This window comes from Sinohyriopsis cumingii, chromosome 3 (assembly GCF_028554795.1).
Source record: "Sinohyriopsis cumingii isolate HCF-2022 chromosome 3, ASM2855479v2, whole genome shotgun sequence".
In the NCBI taxonomy this organism is placed as follows: domain Eukaryota; kingdom Metazoa; phylum Mollusca; class Bivalvia; order Unionida; family Unionidae; genus Sinohyriopsis; species Sinohyriopsis cumingii.
Window position 1 is genome coordinate 92,343,709 of NC_142963.1, and position 17,790 is coordinate 92,361,498.

Consider the following 17,790-nt stretch of genomic DNA (forward strand, 5'->3'; position numbering starts at 1 on the left):
AACCCACGCAGACAGAGTTGAGATGGTAATGATCCGTAACGATGAGCGCTTTAGAACACTAGGCCACTCGGGGCCCCTCCTGTTCTTTATAAGGGGGTAGTAACTTAATATTCCTGGTAACATCAAAACCTGAACTATATTATGAAGGACAGAAGTGCTTTCCAATTGCCAGTTCCAATTCTTTTAATTTGAAGTGGATTTCTCTTTCTCCTCAGACATCTGTATTTCCCTCTCTTCTTTTTCTCTTTGCATCTCTCTCTCTCTCTCTCTCTCTCTCTCTCTCTCTCTCTCTCTGCAATTGTAGGCTTATTTCTCTCTTTTCTTTTTCTCTTTGCGTTTGCATTTGCAATTTTCTCTCTTCTTTTCCTCTTGCTGCAAATGTATTTCTCTTTGCACTTTCTGATTTTGGATATACATGCTTCTATTTTTTTTCTTCAATTTCAATTCTTTTAATTCATTTCGGAGCCAGAGAGAGAGAGGCCTATTAACAAATGATCAAATGAAAGTATATGCATTTGGTTTGTTTAAAGTTTTTAGGAGAACTCTAAGGCTTATTGGTCGCTAACTTGAAATATTAAGCCAATAGCTGCAGAATACATTGTGAAAGGGGGCCATCCATTTAGTACGTACGCAAAAATCTGTCAAAGCTTGACCCCTCCCCACCCCTCCCTGTATACATGCGTACCTTTAACACACACACCACCTGCGTACGTACGCTTGACGCACCCTCCCACCCCCCACCCCCATTCTATGGAACGGCCTATATTTAATCCACGCAGGAACGATCAAGGATTAATTTAGTGTTTAATAAAATAGATAGTCCACCGACGTTGAATGTCTGGCTGCATCAAAGAAATAACTGTGTAACTTTAAAAAGTTTGTCTATTGTCCTCTAAAATTCAAACGCCGACTGAAGCAAAGGTTACGTATTAGACCAGACGTGGGCAAACTTTCCAATGTAAGTGCCGCATACACAAATTTACACCTTGTCGCGGGCCGCATAGTTCATTAAGTAAAATAATTAATATTTGAAATAGCAAAAACAAAAGGTTTTTCTAAATAACATCATAATTAATTTTCAGTTGTTACTATGTTGTTAATATTTGAAAACTTAAACTTAAATTTCAAAAGAAGCACATTTATTTGATAAACAGAGTAACATAAACAGAGTCAGTGCGAATGATGACTTGTTCCGAGGCCGCATGAAAACCCTTGGCAGGCCGTATGCGGTACGCGAGCCATAGTTTGCCCACCTCTGTATTAAAAAATTATTATTGAGGTCCCCCCCCCCCGTCTCCAATGTGTACGTACATTATCAGCATACCCCCCCCCCATACGCAAGCGTACGTATTTGGGTTAACCCCCCCTCCCCCCTCCGTACTAAATGGACGGCCCCAAACAGCATAATTCTATAACAAAGCGTTTAAACTCTGAAAAAGAAACAAAAGTCTCTCTCTCTCATGTGAGCTAATGAGAGCATTGTTAGAAAAATTAAAAGCTATCAAATGGTCACAGAAGTATAAAATGGCGATTTCAAACCGTTAAGCATTTAACAGATATGAAATTCGAATTTATATAACTCTTATATAGAAAGAAAATTATAGCATAATGTAATTATTTAATTACGCTTGGGTCTTCTTAATCTTTTTTATTAATTCATCGTTTATAGATATTATTGACCTTTAAAACTCTTATATCATCAAATTTGGAATTAATTGTAAATGATTGATCACGAGGCTTCACAGCAATCCAAGGTGGCAAGCGTGTTAAACTCTCTCTCTCTCTCTCTCTCTCTCTCTCTCATTGAAAATATCACCTGAATGTGTTTTAAGCCTCACGTCTAAAAACTACTCTGCAAACTCTTTTCCAACTCGCTTCATTATTTTCACTTTTGTTTTCTTCTTTGGGCACCAGACAGATGCCTCCCCCCCCCCATCCAAAAAAAATCAAATAAAAGGTGTTTTATGTGTAAGTGTTACCCCCACAGATATGTTGCTTGTTTTATTTTAAGATAGAATTTAGATCAAAAATTTATTTAAATTAAATTTTAGATGGGGTATTTTTTTTAAAACCCTAGTGTTATCTATAGGGTTGTTCTTCCGAGTGGGTTTCTATCACCTAACTTGAAATCCCTTCCCTAGATTCCAAGTAGACCTTGGCTAAAGGTCGCCTATATCCCGTGTGTGCTATATAAGTATATGCTATATTGTATGTGTGCTATATATATAGTTTTCGTGCAGGGATAACAAGTTATTGTCAAATCGCCCCCAGTTGTCTTGCGATCCAGATGATAATTGGATCAAAACTTTCCTTTTATATTAATTCATTTGCATTTTGAATTTCGGCGAAGTAACTGTAATACTGGTTTGATTGAAGAAAGAAAAAAAAATTCCTATTGTTTCATGTGAGTGTTAATCAGTGTCGTTCTTCGCATAATTCATTTATTGATTGAGGTCGGCTGTGCTCGAGTTGGGGTCCACACATTTTACTTTTCTTCATAGCTGGTGAACTCATATTTGACCTATGTTGTACATGACTCAATAATCTGCGTACAGTACTTTTTCTATTAATCCGTCGTATATTTTACCTGGTTTTTTTTACAGCTATTCAATATATAGCAATTTATTTCAATACTTATATTGAAAAAATGACACCAATAGGGTTGACTTTTAGCTTGCAAATATAGAATAATACTCTACTTAGGAAAATGCCACTTACTCTCTACCTGGAAACGTAATGAAAGGTTACCCTTTTCCGCGTCATTTCTTCAATTATAATAAGATCAAAAGGTTTCAAGCAACTCAATAAAAATAGCTCTTGGCAAATATTTCGCTCGCTGAAGAGATTAATGTAGGCTTGTCCGATTAGGTTACGTGAATCTTAAGTATTCTGGAGAATTCTTTTATCATGACTCTCTTCATTAAGAGTTAAGTAGTCTATTGTGAAGCCGTCTTTCTCGAATATTGAAAGGTTAAGTTGTGGAAGTCACAATTTTTGTGGAATATATATATATATATATATATATATATATATATATATATATATATATATATATATATATATATATATATACTGATCTAAGAAAGTCTTCATGGGTGGTCTACAACCCTCCTTCAAATACATAGTATATTTGAAAGACAGTCATAATGTCTTAAGTTGCTCTCTGTTCTCTTCTAAGATTTACTTATTTATTTTAGAAAAAAACCTGGGATGGAATCGAGGAACGCGGGGCGCGGCATATGCGAAATGCACATATAACCCGTGCTTCCGGTGGTTTTTTTTTTTGCTGTTTTAACGCTTATATTTATTGAACCTGAACCTTTCGTGTGTGTGTGTGTGTGTGTGTGTGTGTGTGAGAGAGAGAGAGAGAGAGAGAGAGAGTGAGAGAGAGAGAGAGAATACATGTTTCAAGTTAGTAAGTACTTGTATTGTATACGAATTACCTTCATAAATGGGGGGTCGGCGTTCAAGCACGAGAACAAGCCTATACTCCAGATGCACCCACCATTTCCGTATTTGAGTTGGGTTGATAACAGCAAATTCGCACTCGTCAGAATAAAAGAAGCCGGCATGCCATATTTAAATAAAACATTGATTAAACTACGTGTATGGAATGTGTAACTCGCTCACTGCGCGAAGACGACATTGTTTTACTCGCATCGAAATTAGAATTCAATATAAAATATGCAAGTGTATGTATATACTTATATCTTTCATATCTGAAGAGTCCATGTTCTTCTTATAAATTTAAATTGGACAGTTTATGAATCCTTACGTTATATAGAGTTTAAAAAACATGGACTTTACGAATGCTTGCGCTAATAGATTATGAAATTAACATTCTTCTAGTGACAACTGAAGAAAACGAAGTGACTGAGTGAGTATGGGGGGGGGGATAAAGGGGGAGTACTTTCTGAATGTTTAATGACACAGAGAAACTCAACACATCCAACATCTCTTTTTGGTCAGAATTACAGACAAGAACTCTGAACATAAACTGATATTCTTTGATAAGATAAATGACCAGTGTCCTTCTCTCATTTTCCAATTAGCATTGCATAAATATATCTTAATTCATTTTCGAAAGTTTAGATGGATTTCTCATAACTGAATACCTTGTAATATACTTTGAAGAAAATTTAGAATGAGTAGTATTCGCATCGCTTTTTTTATACTGGTATGTTTATCTATATTATGTGTATTATCATTCATGATTGTAGTGTGTAAGGTTATTTAGTTGATAAATATTTTAAATGAAAGTTTTTCTAAAAGAATTATTTTGTACTCTATGATGAGTCATTCTAATAGTGCGCAGATCCATTCATAACATTCAAAGTTTAGCTACCCAAGTAAACATTAAGTGAATTGACTGCAGATCACGTGTTTTTAAAAGACCAAGCTGACCTAATTTCTTCTGATCAGCTTATGATAAGCCGTTGACCATGTTTACCGGTTCGATGTGCAGTATAAATGAATCATTGAACCGTCTTTATGTTTTAGTACTTGCGTATTAGTTATCTAAATAAGAGAATTATCACGTATAATTAGGCATTCTTGGAAGTTATTCACTTACACTGAGAGGAATTCGTTTATTTGATTTCATAATTCGTTGGAATCGCAGGATTCAAAATAGTTCAGATTAATTGTAATAACAACTGTCACGGAAATGCTGTGAATTCATTTAAAGATATTTTGGTATTATATCACAGTGATTCTTTTGTACTGTTCATACATCAGTAAAATATAGACCATCAGTCAGAATATTCTTGGAACTCATTCGGATTATTCGATAATTTTGGACTGATTGAATGATCCGATATCCTTATCTATTCCTACGTGCACTTTTTGTAAGAAGAAAGGGCACGTTATTTTGACTGTTACAGGTAACAGAATAAGACAGAGCTGTTCCACATGCTCTTACTTTTAAGAGGTCAAGGTCACGGTCAAGTATTCAAAGAAATACATTGGTTTGGTCTTCCAAACCCCAGACTGGTTTTATTTTGGAGAATTGTGAACCATTCATGTCGAAAGGTTCTATATCATTTATCGGTGATTATGACAAGCCTAATCTTTTTTTGTCAAGTACTTTGTCCTTTTCTGAGAAGTCTTCTTCTAGTGAATGTGTAATTATTCATGGAGTGAAGTGCGGACTTATTAATGCTCCACTCCATTGTGTACATTTTTCACCAGACTTAGTCTCAGGACTCATGGCGTAGGAGTGGAGACTTCATTGTCCCTTGAGGGTGTTCATTTGTTACTAGGGGATATGGTTGTGGTTAATATACTTCTAAATGATAAGACTTGCTTGGATCAAAGAGTTAATCATATTTAAATTGAAATCCCCGGTTTATATACAAAGTGTGCAGTTCCTAGAGCTATGGCGAAAACAGCTCCTGAGAATAATGTTGCTGAGCATGTTATTCATTTAGCTGACACATTTATGGGTCAGTCTCTTGATGAGGTTTTTTTGATGGTGTATTTTGATGAGGTCTTTTATTACTAGTATGGATCATTCAAAAGATATTGATCACATTGATCCTTTATAACCAATCATTATCTTTATTCTAACCAGGGGAAAAACGCCAATCAGTAGTTGTCTCTAGTTGTCTCACAGGAACAAGATCCTGAGATATATTGTATTTTCAGAGGACTATTAGCGAAAATGAAGCCACACAAGTACCAAATAGTTGTTTTCTGAAAACTGGGGTCCGCATGATAAAGTGTAGGATCACCTGACATATCCCCTAGCGATGAGTGGTCAGTAAGCTATAGTAAGCTACCAAATTATTGTTCTTAAGTAATACAGTCAGAAAATCTTTAGTCTAGCCTATGAAACTCCCATGGGGATTCATTTAGGTGTCAATGAGACTTATCACAAGATCTTAAATTATTTTTATTGGCCGAAAATTAAAAGTGATGTTTCTAAGTATCGTAGGTCTTATCATATTTGTCAAATGGTAGGAAAACCCAATCAGAAGATACCAAATGGTATGATGGAGAGAGCCCTGTAAATTATTCAGTCAGTTTAGTTGTACCTGTCCCACACAGTGAGGATTTAAATGAAGACATGTAATCGGACTAATCGTCGCAAATTGGAAATATTAGACAATCTGGACCAAAAGCTTTCTCATCTACTGCCACAAAAGAAGACTGAATTAAAATAGGTATTAAGTGAATAGGATGACCTGTTTCCAGATGTTCCAACAAGACAAAGAACAACACATATTCATTTCCAATACCCAGAGTCGATCACTGCATTGACGGAATCAGAAATGTAAAACATGTCACCAAGTTTAATCTTCTGAAGGAATTCTGGCAGACTGTACTTACTGAAAGAGCAAATGAAATATCAGCATTCGTAACTCCAGTTAGACTTTACCAATGTGAGGTAATGCCATTCGGGATAAAGGTTCACCTTGTACATTCGCGCGTTTGATGAATATTATAACTTATTATATGCTCATTTTTCCCCCGTTAACATTACATTGTCAGAATCGTTCAATAGTACCCGATACTGAACTCGCGCGACAATACACATATAGCATTCACGTGCATAAAGGAACTACTTTCTATTGTAAACAAACAATGGACGCAGACGCCAGCACTTTCTGATTTGTACACAAATCATGTACACTCGCGTAAGAGGCTCTTTACGTTGTGGTTGTTTAAATTTGTTTCTGAATGAACTCAAACAGACGTTTCGTGGACTGCCACATACCAGCTGCTTTGGCACATTCCGCGTTGATACAATGTTACGGATTTAGGCTAGCTACATTATATAACAGACACAAGATAAGGTCCTTACAAATAACATACAAGTAACCAGTCATATACTCTCTTCTTTAGCTGGTGATAAGAATGGCAAAATAAAATATACTTACAGTTTTACATCCTGAATTTCCTCAAAATGTATTTTCTTAATTCTGCAAATCCGAATTACATGAGCCATATCATAGGTTTTCAATCTGGATTACACATTTCGAAATTGTGCTGTAATTTCGATGATAAGTGCAATTGCAGCCTCCTTACTGCACTCAAAATGAAATAAGCATTAAATTCCACAGCGTCTTTTTGATAATTGCGATTGAAAGACTTCATATTCTTCCCACATTATGATTTCAGACATTCAATGACAGAAACAGAAACACATCTGCAGAAGTCAACACACTTCTCCCTAGCTTATAAAATCTCAATTATTTCATGTGGAATCGTCACATACAAATCCAGTCTATAATCACGAAATTTCCTAGAATCGAGAAAAATACCAAAATTTGTTCATTCCTGATCAAATGGAAAAGTTGTTGCAATGCACATTCATTTACAATATGACTCCAAATTACAATTTTAACTAGACACGCCATTTTCTTTCGAAAGTTATGTCGAGGCGCGACTAAGTTCAAATTTATCTGGGCGGAGTTATGTGCGCAGTAATAACGTTGATTTGTGTAATGATGAATATGCGCTTGTTGTATTTAGTTTGGAATGCGGCATACATTCATTTACGTTGTTTCTTGTAGTGTATTGTGTTTATATAATTAAACTTTAGGTAGAATAAAAAAATGAGCATATAATAAAAAGGTTACTGCATTTGTATGGGAAAATATGAACTCGTTCTGTCGGAAGGATATACTGTACTCCCAAGGTCGTGCAGTATTCCATCCCAAAACTCGTTCATATTTTCCCATACAAATACAGTAACCTATAAATACGGTACAAATAAGGTAATTGTGACGCTTGCATCGATGACGTCATATTCTAGAGCGACACCTGGAAAGACAAATTGGAAACCATTCTAAAGTTCTTTGATCGACTCATTGATGCAAATTTGACATTAAATTTAAGTAAAAGTGACTTTGCAGTGCTTTTGTTAGTTTTTAAGGACATGTCGTAGAAAACGATTAAGTTAAAGTTATAGTATTTAAAGGCGAGGCTATTTCTGAATTCGCAGTGCCGATTATTTCTTTAAGCTTCATATTTTAGTCATTCATTTAAAATGTCAGTTGTTGCAAGTGGTGTAAAGGTTAGTGGAATATTGACAGAGGAAGACGACAATAGTGTGGATCATCCAGGATGCTCATCTTCGCTATCCAAAGTTCCAGTGTGATAACCCTATCTACATATTGGTGGATCGAACAGATATATTAGTGCTTTGTCCTAGCGACATCTATTGGATTTCATGAGTTGCCTCCCTCAGTATGTAATGCATAAAACCATCAGCGTGGTGTATTGTACATCGGCCGAAAATGGTGAAGGCAATTGACCTAAAAAGGATACTTTGTAAGTTTAACATAGAAAGTATGACTATATACCAGACGGAAGCCATGACATGTCTATTTGAGTGAAAGGTATTTGTGCAAACATGGACCAGCAGTGAAAAATTGCTTATTTATCAGTCCATTCAAGTTGTGCGCTCCAGCTGTCTCGATAATGTAAGAACAGTGTTAAAATTTGAACAATTTAATTTTGATTGGATGCGGTGGCTTGCGCCGCATTGAATGAAATTCACAGATCTGAAGCACATAAATATCTGCTCGAAACGTAAAGGTGTAGAAAGGGTTATCATATCGGAACCTTGGCTAGCGAAGATGACAGGGTGCTATTTTTGTTTTAATTGAACAAACACCAGCGAAATTATTCCACGATTGAGAAATGTTAGGCTCTAATTATTGGCCTTGCAACACTTTGAAGTGTATGTTAGTTCAGCTCCTTCTCCGACTGTGGTATTCAGTGATCACAACTCCCTTAATGTCGTTAATAAAATAATAGACAAGAATCAGAGACTGGTTGTTGTTGTTGTTGTGGGGTTTAACGCCATTTTTCAGCACAAGACAGGCTATACATGGCGGCCAGTATTAATGGTGGAGGAAGAACCCGGGAAAACCCCGGAAAGAACCACCGACCCTCGAGAAGCTACTGGCAAGCTTTCTCACATACCCACATTGGCTGAATCTTAGACTCGAACCGCCGCAGACAGAGGTGAGATGGCAGTGATCCGTAACGAAGAGCGCTTTAGACCACTCGGCCAGAGACTGGTAAGATTGAGTTTGATCTTGCAGGCATACGACTTTTTTATGTTAGGCACATACTTTATACAAATCTTGTTCATTTGTGCTCTTTCCTACTTATTTTAAGACCATGAATTCGTAACAATAGTTCCTTTTTGGATACATAATAACTGGTAAATTCGTATTTTATCACTTTTTTCTTCTTTAGAAAAAGAAAACAATTACCCTTTTTCTGTTTATGATCACTCGCTTGACTGTATGCTGCGCAACACCCACCCATCCCCACCCCGAAAAAACTACTTTATTTTCATTTGAACTGGTCATGCGGTTAACACAGTAATCAATAGTCATCTCAGTCTGGGAATGACGTCACGCATACAACCAGCAGAGTCTAGATCAAAGGAGTTAATGGCTTTGGTAATTCGTTGTTGGTTGATTGATTAGTTTCTAACGGTACTTTTAACACAGATATTGGCTTTTCATTCCCGGTAAATGAAATCTAATTGCCTTTCACAATTATAGGAGTACAATAATTTAAAATTTGACAAATCTCGGTGTATATCGTATTCTTTAAAAACGGTAATTTAGTACATAAAACAGTTTTTGATCAAGTCCTTAAGCGTTATTACGTCTTTGATAGCATGCATTTCACCGAAGTCACCATTCGGACCACCTCTGTTATTTCTGCGCGACAAAAATATACCTTTTTATGTCGGCGCAGTAATTTACAGAAAAAAATCAAAAACTTTTTGGGCCAGAAATTTGTTTGCAAGAAAGAATGTGCAATCTATTCTGACTGCCTGGCCCATTTCTACGATTGCATTGACAGTAGGATTGACTGAGAGGTTGCAAATGGAAAAAATAGTTCCATGCATTGGCAATTTCTAGGTCAAGACTGATTTTGTAAATAGCTGAGGCGAATGGCATCTATCTGCATACAATTGAGCAATGACCCTTTAGGGTGGAACTCGAATTTGCTGATAAATGAATCTCCTGAAAAAAACCATTAAAGCTGTGCAGATAGATTTTCTCTTTCTGCTATATCTAGACGACCTTTTCCCAATTAATAACCATTTGAAGGGGGAAAAAATACACAAAGTCGCACAAACATTATTGGGACACCCGGGTGGCCGAGTGATCCTAGGCGCTTGTCTTTACATATCTCTCACTTCTCACCTTTGTCCCCGTGGATTCTGGTCCAACGTTGGTATGTAAGAATACTTGCCAGTAGCTTCCCGTTGATCGGTTGTTCTTGGGGGGTGGGGGGGGGGGGTCCTGGGTTTGTCCTATACCAAAGGTCCTGGCCACCATATATGGTTTGTCATGTGCTGAGAAATTGAGTAAAACCGAAAAAAAAAGCAACAAAAAGACAAAAATTAACAAAAATAAGACACATCATGCAAATACTGTACAAAATCAGGCGCTAAGATTACCGGTAGGTGCACAGATCACAGAAAAAATGACACAGGTGCACATGTTACCGATACTATAGAAAGTAAGATTTAGTTTTTTTGATATTTCATTGAGCACATAATGTCAAAATGTGAGTAATTCTGCTAATGGACACTAACTTTTAAATAGTAGTGTTCTAAAGGGGGCGAATGGGGCGCTTACTCCGGGCGTCTAAGGTCTTGGGGCTCCAGAGCAGTAGATAATTTTTTGTTTTTCGAAAATGACCAAAATTGTGTATTTGTAAATTTGTTACTTTGAATTCCGACCTTTGGTCAAATTACAAAACGCACCCGTATAACAAGAATTTGCAAACTCATTTCTGCTGTCCGCGTGTGCTTCATTAACAAACTGCTACTGTATCAATCGGTGAACCAAACACCCCGCTAATCCTCTTTCACAGCAAGCGAGAGGGATCCGGCTATCGATCTGTAATATCTGTACTATCGCCTGTGCACTACTAATACGTTAAAAAAGACGTCTATCTTCGACCATGCGTCAGTCAAGGTTAAACTTTTGGCAATAGTGTCAGTAGAAAGAGATGTATCTAGTCCCGTCACAAGAACCCTCCCTCGGTTTCGGCCCTTCGGGACTAGTATTCTGGCCCTTTGGACCTTCATCGTCGCCCTGTGTGCCATTTACGCCACTGGCCCGGGCGCCATTTACCCTTAGTACGCCACTGACTTTAGAATGTTTATGATGAAAGAAGGACACGCTAGTTTGCCTGTAGTTTCATTTTATACAAGGTTTTGATGTTCACTGGTGAAAATAACATGCTTCGTGTAGTCTATGGGCGCGTGTCACTGACGTATCTTTTTTTTTTCAGGGATGATCGTTACATGTCCTTAACAGAGACAATGTGTAGGTAGAAACGATCTGAGTTAATGTACCGTAAAATGCTCTCCTTCAAATAAATGTACAGAGAAAATACCTGCTGAAGCGGAAGGTACGTCTGGCCTCCTGGGCTGTATATCAGAAATCAATTACTATGTTAATCAGTGAGACTACAATTAAGGGAACTGAATAAAATATGGTTGTATACGTGTCGTGAAAATGTAATTATATACGTGTCGCATAAAATATAGTACATACGTGTCGTAAAAATATAGTTATATACGTATCGTATATAGTTAAATACGTGTCGTATAAAATATAGTTTACTCACTATTCATTTTAGCGAAAAATAATAATCTTGTGCGAACTGTTGGTGGCAATCGAGCAAGATAAAAGCTATATCGCTCTGACAGCCACAATCGTAGTTCTTTCCTTTTTTTATTTTCCCTTTTAAAATCTGCCCAGTATGACTTCACATGGTCTTCCTTAGTCATATTCTGTAATGATTTATCTGCTTCAGTATGAAACTAATGTTTACGTTTAAGCGCGCGCGTGTGTGTGTGTGTGTGTGTGTTCTATCCGTCTCTTCTTTTCTTGCCAACGTTAACTGACAGTGTGGAGCACATTCTTAAAAGTGGGATGACTATCTGGAACCGATGTTTTATGAAGTGATTTAATTTTTTTTTAATGCGGTCTGTAAAAACGTTTGACCCTGTATTTTAAGGATTATTAATATTTACTAATAGATTTTTTTAAAAACCTTTTTGATTGTTTATTTTCTATACCTTATAAAGAATTGTAATATCATTACGTTGGATCTATTTTTGTGGGTTTTCCTGTTTACGTTTATTTTGGAAGGAATTATGTATCTCTAAACTTCTGTTTGCAATTCTTATTCTTTACATATTTAAAAACTTAATATTTCATCGGCGTTGTTGACATGCCGTGAAACCACATCCATACATACATACATACATACATACATTTGTCTATTACATGGCGTTCTCTGTCTTTTTGACTCTTTCTTTGATGTTTTCTTGTTGTGTTGTTTAATTTATTTATTCCAACTTCATCAAATATATTCTGATTTATTCCAATGTACCCCCACATTTTGGAGTAGACTATTCCAACTGCTGAACCTTGTGAACGCGTGTCACCGAACGGTCTGATTGGCGGAGAGAATGGTATTACAGTAAACTGGCCGACCCAACCACACGCCTGCAAATTAAGCGATTGTGTCTGCTGTCAAACCTCTGCTCATGAATTAGTCCTGCTCGCCAGTTTGTTGTACTAATTAGAGACGATTCAGTTTTCGGATGTACTGTTAGTTTTGATCTGAACTGAACAATATTGTTTTATTTCGATGAGCGAGAGACACCATGTACTGCAATCGAAAAAACACGTACAGCGGTACAGTAAATATATATGGCTATGGCGTGCTTTGACTTGTGTTGATGTTAAGATTCGGATGGAGAGTTCGAAAAAGGATGATAAACAGAGCGACCGACTATGATGATTTCCTACTTACTTTCTGGACTCTATCTGTTGCTCTGGGCAGTGGAGATCAGCACTCAAGAGAGCTGTAATTCGTGTGACTGTACGGTCAGGTAAGTCAGTATTAAACAGGTGTGCTCAAAATGAAAGCACTTACTTGGAATCAAATTTACAACTGAACGTCGTGTGTCACTTGTCGTATGCTATGCTAAATTTATTACTAATGTACCGCGCTTGCCTCACATATAGTGAAACCAGCCCAAATACATTAGATAGACCTGTGTTTCGTGTTTTGAGACCTCGCTATGTTCCACATGTTTGTGACAAGTTTTAAACGTGTAGTACATGTAGAAAGATTAGGGACCGACGTTTGTAATTTTCACGGTTGAGAATTGGTGGGGGAGGAGCTTTTCTTTCAAACCAGAATGTTTTTTTTTTTTGGGGGGGGGTATTATAACAAATTTTCTCAATATGAAAAAAATTCAATTAATGTCGTAGATATGAAAAAAAATTTTAAAAATTCAACCAACCAGAATAGGAATATTTTTTTCAAACTGTTTTAGGGTGTATGTTTTGCTTTTAAATCCGCTAAAATTAAATGGTCGGTTTCTTAGGTGAATGCTGGTATAAAGCAGACGTAACGTTTCGTGTACTCTAGTTTATATGAGACAAAACTGTACAATATGGATTATCCGTAACGTTTTCTTGTACTCTAGTTTATATGAGACAAAATTGTACAATATGGATTATCCGTAACGTTTTCTTGTACTCTAGTTTATATCAGACAAAACTGTACAATATGGATTATCCGTAACGTTTTCGTCTGCAGTTTTGTTTGTGGTACATGCCAGTGTTATGTAGGTTTTGTTATTTAAAAAAAAAAGTTTATAAAAAACTATATAAAAAGAACTCAAAGCAAATCAAACAAAGTATCTTGCAGCCAAAAAATTCTCCAGATCATTGAAAAATATAACAATTTTATTGTATCCGTATTTGTTTTTCTTTCCAAAAGAAATCTTTTACACTACTGTTAACTCCATGAAGTGTCAGCAGTTGTCAAAACAATATTCTTGACATCCGTAAAGAAAAGAGCTTTTGAAATAATCATACGCTGTCAGGTCGGCATTTAATTTTTAAAAAAAATAAAATAACTGTTCTAATTATTTAAAATGTAGGATTTGCATTTTAATCGTATAATTGTTTTGCTTTTTAAGGTATAATGTCATTTTTCTTTTTTTATGAACTTGAGAAAAATGTTGTTTGTACGTGATATTGTGCTGCACCTACATCCCAAGGGAAAATGACATTATGTCCCCCACCCTTCAGGCATGGGGGACACACAATATTTGAAAGGGAAAAATGTATTATATAATGCGCAAGTAGTGTTACTAAAATGAGTAAATCTTACTTGCTCCCAGTTATTTCACCCTAAATGTTTGTCGTCTACACTGTAATACCCTATTTCCCTTGGACTCGTACATTATTGCAATAAACGTTTTATCATAAGCTCAAGTAACTCGTGAAAAACTTAAATATCAGTGGCGTAGCTCACAAGGGCTCGCATCGTTGTTTACAATGTAACTGTCAATCATACATATATACAATAATACACTTTTTGTATGACTGTAAGCAACGATACGAGCCCCTGTAGCGTTGCTATGATATTTGAGCCCCTATGCAAAGCTTACCGACGGGCCCCTGCCTAATCTACAGTGTAAAAATTTTAGTCGTGGGCCCCTATGCTTTGCATACTCAAGCTATATGGTTGCTAGGCCCCTGTGTAACATGTTTGAATATGTTTAACGTGAAATGAGCTGCACCATGCAATTTTACGTTCCGGATCTTGCTCTTATTTAAACATTGGTACTCACTCTTTGCTACGAACGTTTATTATAATAAATGCCCATGATTTCTTACTTAATTTTCTTTTCAGATGAATAAATCATTAATTAAATGACAGCTTGTGTATTTGCATAAATGTTGTAGCTTTTCCGGTCAATTCAACCACAACATAAGTTACAATTTTGAAGCCGTGGGTGTGCTTTTAACCTCGAAAATGAATTACAGTTATGTGCGTCAAAGCCTTTACATTACAGGACTCGCGGTACTAATTCAGTTCCGATAGTAAACCTATGCAAACACCATGATATTAAAAATTCAATGACATTACGTTTCTGTGTGTTCATGATCAAACCGATATTTATCAGTGTAGATGAAACCTGGATGACAGTTTCTGTGTAGAGAAAAGTATATGAGCCGCGGCATTTTGTGGACCTACATGTGTTTGAAACATGTACTTTCAGTTCTGTACCAAAGAGTCAAATGCTAATTTCAGTAATGAATGTTCCAAACTCAAGACTGTTAAATGACTGTAATTCCATCAAGAAAACATTGTTTCTTTTTGTTTAAGTTGCAACTAGGATAAACTCTCAAAAGATTATTTTCCCTCAAAGTAACTTTCATTATCGACCAATCCTGACCACCCAAACCCAGATATACTCTATTTTATGTTCACCCATTTCCAGGCTGGCTCCCATTTTTCCATACAATTAGTACTATGTGTCCTACAAATCGTCCGACTGCAACACTTTGAATATTTTCAATGCCAAACACATTATTTTAAATGAATATGCATTGCCATCTTAGAGTATTTATTAACTTGAGCGAAATTTGGCCAAATTATTGCTACTGCCACACAGATGTGGATGGACATGCGTTAAAGAAATGGTGTAGGAGCACAGGGTCAAGAATTGGGGGTACAAACGACAAACAATTTGCGGGAGCCCCGCGATCCCCTGCTCAAGGTGCAACACTGTCAGATATATATTTTAAAAATGTGCGAGGCACTACTCACTGGACGTGAGTAAATAAGAGTGTAAGAAAAATATTTTAAAATAAATGAACCTTTTTTCTGGTCAATTATTAATTTATAAGAAATTAATTTGGGTTACAAAATGTTTTTATTTACATGCAGAGAGCAAATGGTGAATCTGAATGCTTATATATATATATATATATATATATATATATATATATATATATATATATATATATATATACCTCATTGCCTACCCTAGCATTTTCCCCATTGTAAAATGAAAAAAAAAAAAGCTTCCTACCCTAATTTTAAATTCAGTGCAATAGGAAACGCACTTTTTATTTTACACAGGTTTAAGCATGACGTATGGAGATGGTGTGAGGATGAAAACCGAGCCGTTAACATTATATCTTTGTGGAGGGGGGCTCAAACTTAGTAATCATTTAGCATAATGAAAATAGTTTCTTTTTGAGAAACCAAATAACAGGAGCTACGTCAGTTATTTTTTGAGACACACTGGTAACCTTAGATCTGTTGATAACCCGATCTCCCTTTTAAATGTTCGCTGACTTTGCTCTTTCATTGTTTGCACGATCTCTATATGATGTCGTCGACACCAAATTGTACATGGCTTTGACAGATTCCATCTATTTATCCTTTAATTGTCGAGATGCCATCGAAATAACTTTACATAATTTCGTAGGTACGGTTTTTAAAAAAAAGTATGTTACTGTTCATATTTCTTTAATTGTGATTGTATAGTTTTTCTCATGAATCATTAACCCCAGTTCTGATTGAAGGAAATCGGATAAGTATTGGGAGACATACGGTACTTTGCATAATGTAGATACTGTCTTTTTAAAGTACAAATTGTGACGTAAAATGTATGCTGTTTTTGATTGAGAGCATGTACAGTAAACAAGGTTTGTAGGAAAACGTTACGAATAACCAATACTATATACCGGTAGAATGAATAAAATTGCAACTTTTCACGATCAGTAAAGTGGAGTAACATGCTATTTCGAGTATCTAAATGCGGCAATGTCCAGAGTCATGCTATTAACAGGATACTTTTTTCCTTTCTAAGGACGTTACAAAAATAACCAGTTTTCATATAATAGCATTGTAAATAGGATTTTCTAAACCAGATCATAGAAAACTCCATGTATTTGCTTACAGTCTGTCATCTTTTTAAATACCACCAACGAAGTAGCGAACCTAGGTTCTTCTGTTAAAATTGGGGACCATCGCATTCACTTAAAATATGACCTATTTTTTTAAAAAAAAGACTCCACACAAATCTGATGTGGCGAAGAGATGCCCTGTTTTAGATGGCATAATATGTCCAGACCCAAACATTCGCCACTTGCAAAAAAAATTCAAGACAAACTCACCTTGCCTTCATATGATTTCGTATCCTCTCAGTGAAAAATGACTTTCTTTACGTCCCGCTATTAAGAAGAAAAAGAAAACAGTTTTCAATTATGTCCATGTTTGATTCATCAATGGAAAACAACTATTTTACAAAAATAATAGAACTCGTAAGAGCTAACGTTTTTATCGGGTGTTTAAGCACGTAAATTCTTTGTGTTACTGAGACAAAAGTTTAAACCATGCTGATCTATCACAAGTTTGTTCTAAAGATTTTTTTTCGATTGAGAAAAACATGCATGTCTTTAAATTGCGGATCAGTAATTATATCTTCTAGTGAGAATAAATACACTTAATGACGTTATTGTAAATGCACTTAATGACGTTAATGTTAATACGCGCGGCTTTTGATGATAACTAAATTTAAAGAAAATAAATATTTGCACTGGAAGAAGATTTTCCACTTTGTCAAAACAGCTCGAGAAATTTTCGCTGGACAATACCTGTGCCTTTCTTCAGAAACCAAAATGACTGTTTACCTTTGTGCTGATTATAAAATATATCCCATTATCCGATTGGAGTCATGCTTGTCAAATAACGGGTTGTTCGGGTATTGGCGAAATCCTATTCAATTGGTACAAAAAGGGCAACGAGGAATCATTGCGAAGGTGTTGCAACGCGTTAGTCAGTGCAATAACTCTAATCGACAGTGTAAGAAATTAAGGTTGAAGATGGATACGTCGGCAGATTGGGCTATTTAAAAAGATGAATACAAGTTATTAAGTTTATAGCCCAGGTAATCTAAACTAAGAAATTATT

At 36.0% G+C, this 17,790-nt stretch overlaps 1 protein-coding gene across 1 annotated transcript in view; it reads left to right on the plus strand.

Moving 5' to 3' along the window:
* The first annotated feature begins 12,465 nt into the window (after positions 1 to 12,465).
* The window catches only part of LOC149803283 (meteorin-like protein), a 32,749-nt gene continuing 27,424 nt past the window's right edge, over positions 12,466 to 17,790 (plus strand). Inside the window, exon 1 of the mRNA XM_089952967.1 lies at positions 12,466 to 12,895. Within this exon, the coding sequence (XP_089809093.1) occupies positions 12,798 to 12,895 (98 nt within the window). The 5' untranslated portion in view covers positions 12,466 to 12,797. The remainder of the gene's footprint in view (positions 12,896 to 17,790) is intronic.